Source organism: Arvicola amphibius, chromosome 10 (genome assembly GCF_903992535.2).
Source record: "Arvicola amphibius chromosome 10, mArvAmp1.2, whole genome shotgun sequence".
Taxonomy (NCBI): Eukaryota; Metazoa; Chordata; class Mammalia; order Rodentia; family Cricetidae; genus Arvicola; species Arvicola amphibius.
Genome location: NC_052056.1, coordinates 113768421 through 113785800, shown reverse-complemented (window position 1 = coordinate 113785800; position 17380 = coordinate 113768421). Strand labels below are relative to the sequence as shown.

At 41.0% G+C, this 17380-nt stretch overlaps 1 protein-coding gene across 8 annotated transcripts in view; it reads left to right on the top strand.

The window, feature by feature from the left end:
• The window catches only part of Spidr (scaffold protein involved in DNA repair), a 209266-nt gene that overhangs the window by 161920 nt on the left and 29966 nt on the right, over positions 1–17380 (top strand). For 7 of the 8 annotated variants that reach the window (XR_005287227.1, XM_038346407.1, XM_038346410.1 and 4 more), the window contains one exon: positions 3205–3345. The exons of the other annotated variant lie outside the window; for it this stretch is intronic. Coding sequence is in view for 6 of the 7 variants with exons in the window: in XM_038346407.1 (XP_038202335.1) it covers positions 3205–3345 (141 nt within the window). In the remaining variant the exon portion in view is untranslated. The remainder of the gene's footprint in view (positions 1–3204; positions 3346–17380) is intronic. 8 annotated transcript variants of the gene reach the window in all.

The following is a 17380-nucleotide window of genomic DNA, read 5'->3' as shown; positions in this document are numbered from 1 at the left end:
GCTAGCCATCTCAGTGGACCGAGATGTTTAGAGCACAGAGGATCAACAACTTCATGAACGATTTCCAACATGTCTCCTACTTCTCCCTTTCCAGGAATCTGCAAAATGAGTGCTCCTGAGTTCAGAAAGTATTTAAGAGGGAAAGATAGCCTCACACACACTAATACTTAAAGTTATATATATACTACTATATGGGACCAGTGAGGTGACTCCATGGGTAAAGGCTGAGTTCAATCCCTAGAACCCACATAAAAGTGGGAGGACAGAATGAACTCCACCAAGTTTTCCTCAGACTCCACATACATACATGTGGATGCGCACACACACTAATAAATAGAATAAAATTTAAAAAACAGGAAGGAAATGTATACACTATAGTAAATAAGAGTCCCATGTAGCAAAGCAGCATAATGAACCCCCAGATTTTGTGACAGAATGGTTGGCACTGACCCAGTGTAGTCACTGGCAGATGTGCACTCTCCGGAGAGGGGGCTCCAGGAGAGCTGCCTTAGGACTGGGCTAGTGGGGTCAGCAGCCTAAGGAGGAGCTGCCAACCGCAGAGGTCTGATGTAGAATTTGTGATACAGACAGAAAATTAAAGTATTAATAGGAAGACGGAGATATAGCTCAGTGGCAAGAGCTGGCAGGTGCAAGACCTTAGGTTAAATTCCTACTACCACAATAAATAAACAAGCAAGCAAATAAATAAGTAAATAAAATAGAAAAATACAGTTTTATTATGGAATACTGTTATTTCTCCAACATTCATAAACATTCATTTTTTTATCAAGTAGATCATAGTATTTTCTTTCTAATTATAATTTCCTGTTTGACTTGTGGGTTTAAAGGATGTTATGGTATCCAAAAACAGTTGGTCATTATGGCTCATACTTGTAAACCCACGTCTTGGGAGGTAGACAGAGGAGAATCTTGAATTCAATCCAGCATGTACTCTATGGAGACAGGTATATGTGTGTGTGTGTGTGTGTGTGTGTGTGTGTGTGTGTGTGTGTGTGTGGTATGTATGTATATTCCTATATAAAAATTAATATAACAAAATATTATAATATACAAATAAGTAATAAGTATAATTTCCAAAGCTAGCATGGTAGTGTGTATCTGTAATTCCAGCACTTTGAGGGGTAGTTCAGGCAGGAAGATCAGAATTTCATTGATAACACAGTGAGTTTGAAATCAACATAGGCAAAGTAAGGCCCTCACTCACTGGCAAGATAGCTCAGTAGGTAAAGACTCTTGCATACACAAGCATAGTGACCTGTGTTCAACCCAGGTGGAAGAGAGAACTGACTTCACAAAGTTGTCCTCTGACCTACACATTCACACCATGGCAGGATCGCTGCTACACACACACACACACACACACACACACACACACTCATACAGTAAAAATGGTAGTAATAACTCCTTTTTAAATAAATATCCTATGTTTTTAAAAAACTAAAATTTATAAATGTAAGAAGATTTTTTAAATGTTTATTATTTGCTTGGTTTCTCATTTAATTATATCAGAGACAGGTTGTGGCCTTTATAAATTTATTTGAAACTCATTGAGTCTTGCTTTAAAGCCAGTAGCGTGGTCAGTTTTTAATTAAATCTTCATGCCTAAGAAAGCACTGTTTGTTTTTTTTTTTTTACTCTGGGAAGTTTTCAGATGTTCATCTAGCAAACCAAAGTTATTGGGTATATAAAAAGTTTTTTTTTTAAATTTTTGCTTTATCTTCTCTTGGCCTTTCAGTAACTGGAAGAGGTGTGTTAAGATAAATGTGGATTTGCTAATGTCTCTGTAATTTTTTTATAGTTTACATTTTGTATATTCTGAGGCTATTAAGAGTATAAAGATTTAAAATTAAACATCATCCTGATAATTAAAAATTTTGACCAGTATTGGTGAGTTTTCCACTCTTAATAATTGGGACTGGAGAGATGGCACAGTAGTTAAAAGCAGTAGCTGCTCTTCCAAAGGACCCGGGTTCAGTTCCCAGCACTCACATGGTAGCTCACAACCGTCTCCAACTCCAGTTCCAGGGGGTCTGACACACTCACATAGACACACATGCAGGCAAAACACCAGTGCACATGAAATAAAAATAAATTTTAAAAAATAATACACTCTTTCTTAAAACGTGTATTTCTCCCTTGATTTTTCTTTTCTTTTTGGTTTTTTCTTTTAAGACAAGTTCTGAAGTAGCCAAAGCTGGGCAAGAACTCCTGACCCTCCTGCTTTTACCTCCCAAGTGCTGGAAGTTTTTTAATCAGCAAATCGCCCTGTAGCGCAGGCTCGCCTGTAACTTCTAGCCTCGCCTTGAGCCTCCTGAGTGCTAGAATTCCAGACATGAGCCCCTACTGAAATTCTGCTAATTAACTGGCAAGTTTCAATAATCTGCATTCCAGTGGACAGTGCTCCTCCATGGCCTCCACTTCAGTTCCTGCCTCCAGGCTCCTGTCTTAGTTCCTGCCCTGACTTCTTTCCACGGTAGACTATGATCTGGAAATGTAAGATGAAATAAGTTCTTTCCTGTCCCAGTTGCATTTGGTCATGGTGTTTCGTCACACCAGTAGAAACCGATCTAAGATAGACAGTGACTTTTATATTTTGGGAATGTGTGTGTCTGTGACTTTTGTGCCTTCTCGGGGGGGCTCTCTCATTCTCAGAATTGTGGAGCTTTTAGGTGTTGCATCCATTCAAGGAAGAGAACAGAAGTAGGGAAAGAGGAGCCTTTGTTTCTGGGCAGCAGTGATGCATGTAGTTGAGAGAGTAGTCGTCTTTATCATGTTTTCCGTCACAGTGGCTGAAATATAATTTTGTCTCCTGTATTGTGTGGCTAGTGATCTAAATACTTGCATGTACAAAATCAAAACAAAGTTCAGCAGGATGTCTCAAAGAGCAAAAGCACCTGCTGCAGAGCCTGACGATTTGAGTTCAGTCTCCAAGACCAACGCGGTGAAAGGGGAGAACTGCCTCCCACAAGCTGTGTTCTGATCCTCGCGCACATGCCGTGGCATGCAAATGCCCTTAACATATTGCATGTGTACGCACAGAGAGAGAGAGACAGAGAAATGTACCCGAACCCAACTTCATTTGCCCTTACTCACCAGTAGGAAGGCGGCTGCGGTGGAGTTTCAGGGAAGGCAGAGATCGTCTTGGTTCTCTGGCTTAGAGCATAAATCTGCTGTTCTTTGCAGGAGCTGCCTGCTAGTGCAGGATGCCTGCGGGATGTTCGGGGAAGTGTACCTGGACGGCAGCCTCTGGAAGAGCACAGAGTTAGAAGGGCGGTCCTGCGTCGTGGCGGGCATGAAGGTCCTGCAGAAGGCCACGAGAGGAAGGTGAGGACACCGCAGCAGCGCTGCTCCGGACAATAACAAATAAAAAGCAAGCGCTTTATGCTTTGATCTCAAATTTTCATTTTTAAGCCAGGACTGCTCCATACTTGAACTATAAAGTAAAACTGGCATTTGAAAAAGCCAGTCGGTGGTGGCACATGCCTTTTACCCCAGGACTCGGGAGGCAGAGGCAGGTGGATCTCTGTGATATTGAGGCCACCTTGGTCTACAAACTGAGTTGCAAGACAGCCAGGGCTACACAGAGAAATTCTGGCTTGAAAAAACCAAAAAGAAAGAAGACAGACAGTTGAGTGTAGTATCCACAGAGGAACATAATTGACAATCAAAATAACTAAACACCTTAAGTGATTAATATTTTATTGAAATTAAGAGAAAATGGGTAAGAACAGTATGTCTTCTAGATACATGTATGCTAAGTGAAGAGTCTCCAGTAAAAAAATAATAATAATTGTTGTTAACATTTATATAAGTTCCCTCATTTCTATAAACTAATACATCTTGGTAATAATATTATTTTGCCTCTTTGAATACTATTTTAATTTAAAATTGCTTAAGGATAGCAAAATTTGTAGAAATAACTGTTGAGTGTGAGTTTTTAACCCTCTGGTGTGAGCAGAGACCTAGTGCAGAGGGAAATCCTGTCACCCAGCTCCGCTCACCCTAACCAGCTGACTCGCAGGAACACCCAGCATCTTGGAACTAGCTGATGAAATCTGACCATTTAAGTCATAATAAAGGGAAATAGAAAAACAAAACTTTTAAATATTGTATGTGTGTTACCTCCTGACCTTGTAACTGAAGATCTGCAGTTCTCCTAAACTATGACTGTTAAAAAAAATCTCTGTACATTAAATAGGGTATGTAGATGAAAATCTAATTTAATGAAAAGATGTTTTATAAGAGTTAAACAAAATTTTTTTTTTCCCTTTGAGACTGGGTCTCACTATGTTGCCCTGACTGACCTAGAACTTTATGTATGTAGACCAGGCTATCCCAAAATTCACAGAGATCCTCCTGCCTCTGCTTCCTGAGTGTTGAAATAAACAAAACTGTTTAAATTATCAAGAGTTAATGCTTTTTCCAGCACTTATGAGCTGGAGCAGGAAGATAAGAGTTCAAAGCCATCATCCTTTACATGGTTAGTTTGAGACCAACCTAGGATCCTTTGTCTCTAAATAACCAAAACTTCTTAGTGCTATCGTAAGCAGATTTGTTCTGTGATAAATATTGTGGCACCTTATCCTGAACAGTTTTGGATAGGGAGATGTAGCTGTGCATAGGCAATGGTCCATGCCTATAACCGTAGATTCAGAAGGTTAGTGGGAGAGTCAGGAGGTTATCCTCTCTACACAGTGAGTCCCAGGCCACAGCCTGAGTTACATGAGACCCTGTCTCAAAATACCAAACAGCCAGTCAAACCAAGCAAGCAAGCAGACAGTAAACCATCTCATACAGATCTAAATATTCCTAACATTAGGACCTAAGGCCTTATTTAACTGTCTCATAGGTTAATATAAAGTTTGGGATAAATACTCTAAATCTGGCATAGCACATGGCCCACCAAACAATCAGCCAGAGGCATAGCACTAAGATGCACTAAATAAGGTACATCAAGTAAATGAGTGAACTGCCTTTTGTTATTTTAACATTTTGTATTACTGTGTGCATGAGAGTGCACACACACGTGCCCATGCTATGCTGTGGGTATAGAAGTCATGACTACTTTCTACCTTTATGTTGCTTCTGTGAACCAGGCACTGGTCCTGAACTGCTTTCAGCAAATCCTCTTACATTTCTTTTGGCCTATATCTCTTCATTTTATTTTTGTGTGTCACAGAAATTAGTATAATCAATTGCAAAACACTATTAACAATGTGAAAAAAGTTTCTGATTCATCAAGATGAATAACATATTTTTTTACATAAGAGTTCTCTGAGTGTGTGTGTGTGTGTGTGTGTGTGTGTGTGTGTGTGTGTGTGTGTGCTACAGTACAAGTCTGGAAATCAGAGGACAGCATTTGGGAGTCAGTTCTTCTTTCACCACGTAAGGCAAGGGATTGAACTCAGGTCAGCAGGTTTGGTTGTGGCCTCATTTTTACGCTTTTCATGCGGTCTCTATAGGACCTATCTAGTCACTTGGATAGCCAACTGCTCCAGTCCTTTGGTATTGTGTTTTCTGTTCAAAGGGATGCAATTTGCGGTTAAAGACGGTATCAGCTGCATCCTCTGTTACTCTGACAAGTGAGGCAAAGCTCTATACAATTACATAAATGCTCTTAAAGAGCTCTACATAAAATAGCATCTGTAAGTCAATAATTTTTTTTTAAATCAAGAGATTGGAGGTTTTTAATAAGTTGGGAAGTAACAAGTACAAATGAAAGAACATGCAGGATTTTAGTTTGTTTCGAGGCGGGGTCTTGCTCTGTAGCTGTGGCTGGCTTACAGCTCACTGCAAATGAGGCTGGCCTCAAATTTGTGGTGATCTCCCCCCCTGGAGCTGGACTTATAGGTATCATCATGCCTGGCCCAAATGTTTAGAGGACTGTGGACTGAAATAGGTACCCCTGTTCCTCTACTAAGTAAAATAATTTGCTGCTATCACTTCTGCAGTTAACAGATTTCAGATATCCCCCCTTTCCTAAACATTTTCATACAATCTGTCTGTCTGTCTGTCTGTCTGTCTTTTTGTTTTTCGAGACAAGACTTCTCTGTAGCTTTGGAGACTGTCCTGGCTGTAGACCTGGCTGGCCTTGAACTCACAGATAGCTGCCTGCCTCTGCCTCCCGAGTGCTGGGATTAAGGATGTGTGCCACCACCACCCTGGCTTACATTTATTTTCCTACAATTTAAAATTAAACAGTGTCATAATAATATAAATATTAAGTTTACATATAGCATATGGCATCAAAGTAACATGAGTTGACTGTTTGGCTTGCTAAACTGATGCATAGGTTACCTAGGGGAATAAATGTTAGAGGCTGAGCTTTGGAGAAGGTCCCTAGACCAAGACCAGCAAGCATTATGCAGAGAAAGCAAAGGCAGGCTTCAGCCAGCCAGTGAGAGCACCCCACCAGGATGACTTTGAACACTGTACAGTTTTCTAAACTTTAATAGAAGTTATCTAACTCATCTTACTCTGAGCAGTCAATAGACACTTAAATTAAAAAAAGGGGGGGAGGGGAGTCAGAGAAAACCCAAAACTATGCTGGTTCTCTTCCTGCAAACCTTTGGGCTGAGTCTATATTCACAGGGTGCTCCATATGCAAGTGTGGCAGATAACTCTGCTGGGGTAGGTCTGCAGCAGCGAGGGATGACAGATGAAATCCGCTGGAGTAGATCTGAAGGACATCATGTCTTTCTTAGCTTGTGCTTTCCAAGTGTAAGACGGCATTTTCTGTTATAGCCAGACATGTACTCATGTGGACCTACATTGTTGGAAGTTGTTCTGATAGAGTTTAGGAGAGTTGCTAACAGACATAACCGGGCGCATAAAAAAAAAAAAAAAAAAAAGACTACCTTGTTTTCTGGGCTATGGGTGGATGACCGACCGTGGATGATGTCACTAATAGGCAATTATAACATCCAACATTCCAAACGTATTTAGTAATTTGTTTTGAAGAAGCACAGCTTCCAAAAGAACAAAAAGATACTCCAAATATTTATTTGGATGGCTGCATGCCGAAGTAAAGTGAAATGCATAAAGAAATTAATCCTAATTCCAAGAAGCATCAAATAGTTTGCCAGTAAGTTAAACATGGAAAAGGATTCAGACATTTTAAGTAAGGTGAGCTGGAGGTAGAGAGCACTCGCTGAGCACATGTGAGAACTCGGAGAGTTTACCGGCAGACAAATTATCTGGATCACTGGGGCACTTCCTACAGAAAGCCTACTTCCTTTAAAATGCTATAGGTGATAGATATGGATCTACTTTCATTCTTCTACAGGTTGACATCCAGTTATGCCAGCACCATTTGTTGAAGATGCTTTCTTTCTTTGTATCCACCCCACTCTCCCCATATATCTTCCCTGACATGTCCCCCTCTTAACTCCATGTTCTTTTATTTCTGATCACCCACAATGTCTAGTTAATACTATCGGGATGTTCACAAGTTTGGAACAGTCCACTGGAGCGTACGGAAACCTTCCAATGGGAACACCCTTAAGAAGAATGGACTCCCTCCAGCAGCTCCTGAGTAAGGGCTGGGCCTTAGAGAGCACCTCCCACATCTATACCAGAATTCTGGTTGACTTGATCTTGTGCAAGCCTTGTGCAGGTAGTGAGAGCTGAGTGCCATTGCATGCTATAGTCAGAAGACTGCTTTCACAGCACTTCTCCTCCTTCTCTTTGGAGATCTTGATGCAGCCTGAGTCAACACAGCTTTGTTACAGTGGAATGCTTTGAGCCTGAGGTGGGCTGGGAAGGCTAGGCCATGTGCTTGACCGTAAGTAAGCAGTCACTCTTTGCTCCCTAATGGAAGGAGATAGATAAGATTTAAGAGTCTCCATCAGAAGTCTCAGCTTTAGACTGGGCACCAGGAGCAGATGGAGCAGAGGATGAACACTGACATATGTAGGTCTAGAGAAGTATCTCAGTAGTAGATTGTTTGCTCAACAAAACACCCTGAGTTCCATCCCTAGCACAAAAAAGTAAAAGAATTATATGTGAGTGCAGTCACTTGGTAAATGTGCATTCCTATTTTCTTCATCATTTTCTACATGAAACAAAATTTTGAGTCAAGCATGGTTATGTATTCCTTTAATCCCCATCACTCGGTAGGCTGGGTAATTTTAAAAGGTGTTTTTAATGAAATAATAAGTAACATTTGAAACATGAGAAAATGAGAAATGTATGTAGTTTCAGAATATTGCAGGAGGGGGAGGAGGAGAGCCTGATCAAATAAAATAAAAATACTCAAAAGAGTTTGGTTTTCACAGTTATACAGCTTGCTAATTTTATATCCCAACTTCTTTTTCTTGACTTGTTCTTTCCTTGGTCTTTCTTGTCTTTTTCTTCCAATAATCTCACTAAATGGCGAAAATTGGGATCCTCCAACCTCAACCTCCCTAATACTGGGTTACAAACATGTGCCCCACACCTGGTCTCACAGGTCTGCATTACTCTCCTCCCTGCTCCTCTCCATTTTAATTTTCTTCAGTTAATTTTAGGTTGCACAGTATCTTCCTGAAATTCAGTGAACTGGCTTTGGGAAGCATCTTGCAACCTATAAAGTGTTCCTAAGATGTTCTGGAACCAGATGCCTGATCTGATGCCTCTCGGAAGGTGCTTCCACCCTGGTAGTTGCAGGACCACTCCTATCTATCATGTTGTGTTGAGGTCAAAGCCGAGTAAATGGACCATTGTCAGCAAAGATCCACATTAGTTTCTCTTGCTGCCATCATCATCTCGTGCTGTTACTGAAATACTACTTTATGGTGTATATTCCAGACTTATGCATTGCAGCAAGTCATTATAATAGGAGGGTATAAACATAAAGTTCCTCATTCATCAAGACAGCTTGCTCAGAGAGCTGGACATACTTTTATATAGGTATTCATGAAAACCCAAAGTAAAATACCATGTTATTCCCATATTCCCAATTTTATATTATGACCCCATATATGTATAGTGTCTATCCTCTGAAAGGCTCTGCTCCAGGGCTACCTGTCTAATATTATAGACTTAGCCCTGTGACAGGGCTTCTTAGCAGAACATGTAGCCCAGCAGCATGTGTGGTACACTTTTGGGGGCTAAGAATTGCCTCACTCTTTCTAAGTTCTCTTCATTCCTTTCCTTTCCCTCTCAGAGCCCATGGGTCCTGTCTCAGGGTTTTCGTGAAGGTAGAAGCAGTATAGTTTTATTGCAGAATTCCCAGGTTCCCAGCCCTTAGTCTCCTAGAAGCTTTGAGAACAGTATGGGTGGGGGACCAAGAGGAAAGGGAACATTTGGTCAGGCTGAAGCAGGAGGGTTCCAAGTTTCAGGACAGGTCAGACTGGAGTATATAGTGAGACCCTGTCTCAGAAACCTGAGGGGTGCAAGAGGGAATAGAGGGAGGGATGGAAGGAAGGAGGGAGGGAGGGAGGGAGGGTGGGAGGGAGGGAGGGAGGGTGGTAGGGGAGAGCACTCAGCACTAAAGAGTACTTGCTACTCTTCCAGAGGACCCAGGTTCCATTCCCAGTACCCACCTGGCAGCTCCAGTTCTAGGGGACCCAACCTCTGACTCCCTCAGGCACTGGTCATGCCCATATGTACATACATACATGCAACCAAACTACACACATAAAATCAGAGTCCTACTTAGAGAGAGGAGATGTTTATGACAAGATCATGAAGCAGAGCTGAAGAAGACCTAGCAATGGAAGTGTTTCAATTCCAGGCTCAAGGAATTCTTTCTAGAAAACACATCTTAAATTAATAAATTCTTCAACTCCATCAAAGACTCCAGAAGGATATAATATTACCTAAGTAAACAAGGAGTACATTGTAAGCAACTTCCAAAACTCTAGGAATGGCAGAGACATCTCGTTGCCTGGACAGTCATCTAAAGTTCTTCTGTAACATTAGGGCACCCATCTTCAGCCTACAGGCCCATAGTGTCCAGCAGACTTTTTCATGAAGCAGGAAATCTCAAAGACAGTTATGCCTATATTGGCAGTTTGTCGGTTACTTTCTTCTGTGTCCTGCAGAATGTCTGCAGACTCTTTTATGAAGCAGGAACACTGAAGGATGGTCTCACCTTCAGGCAAGTTCAGCAGTCATTTCTCTGTGGGTCCTGCATGTCCAGTTCATCAAGCAGTCCAGGCAAGAACAGTTTCTTGCCCAAATGGCTAACCATCTCCATAAGGAGCCTCTTTGATGCTATCTTCCTCTTGAAGTAATTGGTGCTGCCAGGAGCAGATATGTCTCACTGTCATGAAAAGTTCTAAATTCTTAAAACATTGTAAATGCCATATTCTGTAGTCTTTAAAAGGTTTGAAGAATGCCTATCCATCTGAAATACATCTCTGTGCGTCTAGAAAATCTAACTAACATGACTACAAGCTTGACTATCAGAGATGACTACCTATTAACCTATATTTCTTAATTATACATTTTAAAATGAGCTATACAAACACAATACCTTAATCAAGAGCAGAAATATACATATAACAAAATTTACTTTAAATTTGTATCAATAGGGGCTGAAGAGATGGCTCAGTGGTTAAGAGTATTGCCTGCTCTTCCAAAGGTCCTGAGTTCAATTCCCAGCAACCACATGGTGGCTCACAACCATCTGTAATGAGATCTGGTGCCCTCTTCTGGCCTGCAGGCATACACACAGACAGAATATTGTATACATAAGAAATAAATAAGTAAACAAATACTAAAAATTTGTATCAGTAAACCAAGATCCATACCAATGCAAATCTCTATAACATTTCTCCCTTTAAGTATAAAGAAACATTTATAATAAACAATATTTGGGAATATGGGTGTAGTTTTCTTCAAACTTCTTCCTGCCTTTTTGTTGGGCAAAGTATTTTGGGGGTATTTACAGTGACCTTTCAGGGGATCTTGGTACATCAAGCCACATTAGTCTGGAAGGATTCCACAGGCTCTCATCTTCTGTGGAAACAAAAGAAAAACCTCTTTTCCAAAGCAACATATCCTTAGACCCATATTTTGAATTCAAGATACCTTTAAAGTATATATTTTGGTTTAGCTTAGCAGTCCCCAGAATCAAATGTCTCTCCGCAGTCAAAAAATTCAAAGAAAACACAATAGTATACATAAGCCAGATTCTGTGTATATTCCATCTTTGTGTGGCTTATTCTTTCTTTATTCCTTTTAATCTATGACTGTCTGTATTCTGTCTCTTTAAAGACTTTACCTTTTTAAAAAACCATTTACTTCTTTTTTATAACTGTCTTTATTCTTTTTCTTCTCTTTCTCAAGCCTACATACATTTATCCAACATTGTGACCCATTTAGAGGTCTTTTATGTCTGAATGTGTCCTATTGTGTATCTGTAATTCTTTATTTTCCAGGAGTGCTTCTTGAAATGCTAAACGCTTCTTAAAAACTTAAGCTGCACCACTACTAGGGTGTATATGGTACTTCCTGCTTGCTCCACACAGTCCATCATGGTGGAGCTGTTTGCCACCTCTGAGAGCCATGCTCAATTGCCATTTTTAGGCACACAGTGAGTCTATGTTGCCATTAAGCAAGTTGTAGCACTCTGCTCACAAACCCCATTTAAATGCTCCATAGCAGGACCTCCAGAAAGAGTCAGAGTTTGCACTGGCAGCATGACCCAGAAAGCTGGCATTTAAAAACAGCACAGGTTTTTTTTCTGCTACCACTGAACTTTGAAAATCTCTCTTAAGGGAGCTGCTACACGTTGCCAGCCGGGGGAAAAAATGCAGCTAAACTTTGTTTTTCTGTGTCTAGAATTCCTTTCCAAGCTTTGTTAGGTTTTACATGGATGTAGTCAGCTATGTTGGTGCCAATTTGTTGAAGGAAGGCTGCTAGTTAGTTTCCGGCAGCCTAGCCCCAAAATAATCACACAGAAACTGTATTAATTAAATCACTGCTTGGCTCATTAACTCTCACTTCTATTGGCTAACTCTTACATATTAATTTAACCCATTTCTAGTAATCTGTGTATCGCCACATGGCTGTGGCTTACCAGCAAAGTTTCAGCATTCTATCTCTGGCAGAGGCTCTATGGCTTCTCCCTGACTCTGCCTCCTTTCTCCCAGCATTAAGCTTACTTTTCCCCACCCAGCTCTGTTCCCCTATTGTTCCCCTACAGCTCTGCTATAGGCCCAAAGTCTATATTTTCTTTGTTTTACACACACACACACACACACACACACACACACACCACAATTGAGAGCACACAGAGTTTATTTTCTTTAAAAAAATTGATTTGTTTTTATTTTATGTATGTGATTGTTTGGCCTGTGTGTGTGTGTGTGTGTGTGTGTCTGTGTGTCTGTGTGTGTCTGTGTGTGTCTGTGTGCACTGTCCCTCAGAGGCCAGAAGGTACCAGATCCCCTGGAACTAGACAACAGAAGGTTGAGAGTTGCCTTGTGGGTGCTGCAAGAGCAGCAGTGCTGTTAGCAGCTGGATAACCTCTTTATTCCCCAAAGAGTTTATTCTTAAATTTAGCTTGTATTGCTCAGTATTTACCATAATAGAAATTAAAAGCATATAGTTCATTTTGAGTTGTTTTTATTGCTGTTTGTTTTTATTTGTGTTGCTTGGCATTTATTGCTGTTTGTTTTAGAGGGATGTTTTGTTTTCTTTCAGTCAGGGTCGTTTCTGGTAGCACTAGCTGATCTCAGAACTCAAGAGCCAAGCTGCCAAGATGGATGAGTGAATAAAGGTGCTTGTTGCTGAGTCTGATGATCTGAGTTCAGTCTCTGGAGCACACTAAGGCAGAACATCCAAAGATTGTCCTCTGACCTCTGTGTACATCCTTCCATGCCCCCACACTCAAATGAAAATAAGCAAATGTTTTTTAAAAAGAGGATTTCTCGCATCAGACTCCTGAGTGCTGTGCTGACAAGCATACACTACTATGCGTGGCTCACCAATACTGTTTTTTATGAAGAGCGGTATTTTCATGTTTCTGCGGATCTCTTTTTAAACTCTTTCATTGCATTTTATTTATCGTGTGTGTTTATTCCCACCCATGCCACAGTTCTCTAGTGTAGTTCCTGAGAGTTGCTTCGCCCCACCCACAGTATAAGGCACAGGACCTGAATTCAAATCATCATCCTCAGGCTTAATTAACTGCTCTTACCCACTGTGCCATCTTACCAGCCCTGTTGGTCTCTTTATTGTCTGGTTCAATTTATTTTAAAGTCACTGGAAGACTCCACTTGTATATAAGAGAATAAAAAATAGTGGAAAAAAATCTTAGAAAAGGCTCCAGCATTCTCAGCCACATGCTCATTTCCTAGATCTGCTCACTGGGGAGCACAGAAATAGGCAGCAGCATAGGAGATAGGTAAGGAAAGTTTACAGCCAAACATACACTACATTTGAAGAAGTCTGGGCTGTCTGGGGATGAACTAGGTCAGTAGAGGAGACTGTTTCCCTGCTTGTTACCGGTCTGCCTTCTTTGCTAACGTGATTTACATCTCCAAGAGCAAATTCTACTCTGTCCACACCCAACAGAAAGGCTTAGATTGCTCTGTAGTTAGTATTGGTATTGGGTTTTAGGGAGAAACAGATCTGACAGACATGGAGGCAGAGTGTTTATTAACCACCAAGCAACCCAGTCTGTAGAGAGCACACTCTGCTCCCTCTGAGAGTAGGGGGGGAAGTGTTGTGCCTGGAGGAAATTGGCCCAAGGTCAGCTGACATTCTGACTGTAGAGGCTATTTTAAAGGTCCTGAGGGCATTCCTGGATAAGGGTTTTCTGGAAGAACAGTGGGCCTCCTTAATTAGGGTAATAGTAGTCTCTTGTCTGTCAGCAACCCTTCACTGCTAGAGGGCCAGTTCCCAGAACTGGAGAAACTTGGCTCCAGGGAGCACTATGAGGGGAGGTGTGAGTCCTGAAGTGAGAGCCTTTCAAGAGGAGCCAACTCAGATCAGGAGCCTGTCCCCAAAATAATAGAACAGACCAGCCAGTAAGTGACTTTAGCTGACCGTCCAGCATGCAGAAGGGGTAGGCTGTGCATACCCTCCAGTGGACTGGAGGTGATAGAAATCTCGGCTGCTGCTACCTTGGTTGGTTCCTTTTCTGAATGCCCTTCATCATTTGCCAGTCAGTACGAATTATAGCATGTTTTATGAGGCTAAAGGTGGCTACTTGTTTGCTGTGTTGTTTAAAAATCTGACTGCTATTGTGGCGTGTGCCTGTAGTTCCAGCGATAGGGAGGCTGAGGCGGGAGGGTAGACATGAGTTTAGGGCTAGCCTAGACTGCATCTCAAGATCCTGTTTCAAAATGGACAACATGCTCTGTAAAACTTGACTTAGCATTGTTAATTGCCCATGAAGCAGAGGGCCCATTTTATTTCTCATCTCTTTATGTGTTTCTAATATTCTTTGATATCCGTTTCTGGCCACACATTCCTGTTCAATCCAAGAAGGATTTTCGCCTCCCAGGCTACACCTCTTTTACTTTTCTACAAAATAATTTTAAAATATTGGTGTTCTTCTGGTGGTTTTAAAGAAAATGACCCCCAAAGTGATTGGCACCATTAGGAGGTGTGGCATTATTGGAGGAAGAGTGTCACTGTGAGAGTGGGCTTTAAGAAATAGAAACCCTAACTGAAACAGTTCTTTAGGTGTGTAGTGAATCTGTTTCTTTTAGTTGTGGTAATTTTTATTTATTACATATTTAATTTATAACTGTTACAGATTTGCAGATAATCCCCAGCAGCTTGCTGCCGGGTCCTGGTGGTGGCAGGTCCACAAACCAAGGTGGCTGGTCCCCTGGGTGTCCCCAGCGGCTAGCCAAGTGGGCGGCAGGTGGGCAAGGGGCAGACAGATAGGCACACCATGCAGATGGGTTTGCTATAAGCTGCTGGGGTCCCAAGCAGGGACGGTGCATGAGACCACACGGCAGGCTCCGTGTGACTGTGGCAGGCAGGTGAGAGAGATGGATAAACATACTATACAGAGTAAAGTTAAGTTAGATATTTATTAGATGGGTTATGGAGGGGAAGAGAAAGGGGGAGAAGGAGGGGGAGAGAGAAAGAGAGAGGAGTAGAGGAGAGAGAAAGGGGAGGAGGGGAGGTGGAGAAGAAGGGAGAGAGGCCGAAGCTGCCTCTTCCAGAGAGGGACAGGAAGAGAGACAGTTGGGGTCTGAGGCTGCAGGCTTGCAGGAAGGGAGTGGGCATGGCTTGTCTTTTAAAGAGACAAAACAATCATAACAATAACTGCTTCTTAAAGGTCTGTGTAAGTTATTTTCTCATCATTGTTTATCTTTCATGGGTCTCACTCTCTCAGAAATTCATCTGCTCCTTTTATGGTTTCCAATGTAATAGAGCAAAGGTAATTTAAAATAGACTTTCTTTGATATCTGTTGTAATGTCTCCCTTTTATCTCTAATTTTATTTATTTTGGTTTTCTCTTTCTTTTGGTTAACTTGGCTAAAGTTTGTCAACCTTGCTTATCTTTTTCAAGAATCAGCCCTTTGTTTTATTCAATGTTTATATTTGTTATTTGTTACCGTTTCTTTCTTTGTTTCTCTTTCATTAATTTCTGCTCATAGATGGCACAGGTAAAAAGCCCTTGCTGCTCTTGGGAGGATCAGAGTTCAGTTCCCAGCACCCACATCAGGTAGTTCCAGCAGACTGTAACTCCAGCTCCAGGGGACCCGACACACTCTTGAATAATGTGTTCACAGTACAGCTTACATCCTGTATAACATATAATAAACTATTGAAAACTATAAGCATTTAAATAATTATCCATTGTGTAAATGCTTTAAGTTTGGAACACTGAATGGTAGAATCTATGTTTTCATCATGATTGAGTTATGTGTAGTTCCTAAGTCATAATGCTTAATAATTAAAATGTTTGCATTTTTTTTATTTGTACTGTCAAAGCTACAGTGACCTTTCAGAGTGGAGCATGTTTTTCTTGCTATTTATGGGTGAAGAAAATGACTCTGTTTACTTTATAATAAGTGTATTTTTTCCTTTCACATTATTTCTACAATTACTATTTCCCCAATAGAGATATTTCTGCTCTGAGGGGAGAAGTTTCCTGAGTGCAAGTGTAGCTCTAAAGAGAAAGGTGTCCTGCCAGTCAGGAACCAGTGAATACCACAAAGTCACAACACAGCAAACCTCACACAAGAAATAAAAACATATGTGTGCTATTCTGATTTTAATTATTCCTGCCCATATACTGCTTTGGATTTTTGTGGGTTTTTTTGTTGGGGGGAGGGGGTTCCCAGTGTCTTAAGATGCATCAAGTTATTTGAGACCTTTCTGATTTATTTTTTTTAATTTTACTCTATTTATTTATTTTTGGGTTTTCGAGACAAGGTTTCTCTGCAGTTTTGGAGCCTGTTCTGGAACAAGCTCTGTAGACCAGGCTGGCCTCAAACTCACAGAGATCCACCTGCCTCTGCCATCTGGTGCTGGAGTTAAACCTGTGCACCACTACTACCTGACTTTTATTTTATTTTTTTAAAACTATCTTCTTTTATTTTGCATACTAATCCCAGTTCTTTCTCCCTCTTCTCCCCCACCCCACTCCTTCCCACCCCATTTTTAATTGAATTATCTGGAAGTTTGATGTCTAGTCTCTGAGTTCTTTGTATATTTTAGAAATCAGCCCTCTTTCAGACGTGGAGTTGGTGAAGATCTTTCCCATTCTGTAGGCTATCATTTTGTTGTGTTGACTGTGTACTTTTCCTTACAGAAGCGTCTCACTGTAGCACAAATAATAAAAATTTAGAGACAGATATTAGAGTTCAGCCTGAATTTCAGAAAAGCAAAACAGTCAAGCCACTAGAAAGTCAACGTCTATGAAATCTTCAGACTGAAATAGAGCGAGTTCCTGTCTCATCTCTCTAGTGCTGGCATTTTAAAGGCCTGCACCACCACCGTTCAGCCTCTATAGCTAACTAGTGTGACTGCTGGGGTTAAAGGTGTGTGTCACTGCCTGGCCACACTGTGGCTGACTAGTGTGGCCGTTTTGCATTCTGATCTTCAGGCAAGCTTTAATCATTAAAATACAACTGAAACATCACTACATCTCAGTTCCAGGGGTCCCATTTATTAATTGACGATCTCAGTGTCTGTGCTGTTAATGTTATATTCAGGAAGTGGTCTTCTGTACCAGTGTGTTCAAGGCTACTTCCCACTTTCTCTTCTATGAGGTTCAGTGTGACTGGATTTATGTTGAGGTCTTTGATCCATTTGACTTGAGTTTTATGCTTGGGGATAGATAGAATCTATTGGCATTCTTCTACGTATTGACATTCAGCTATGCCAGCACCATTTATTGAAGATGTTTTCTTTTTTTCATTGTGTAATTTTAGCTTTTTTGTCAAAAATCAAGTGTTCA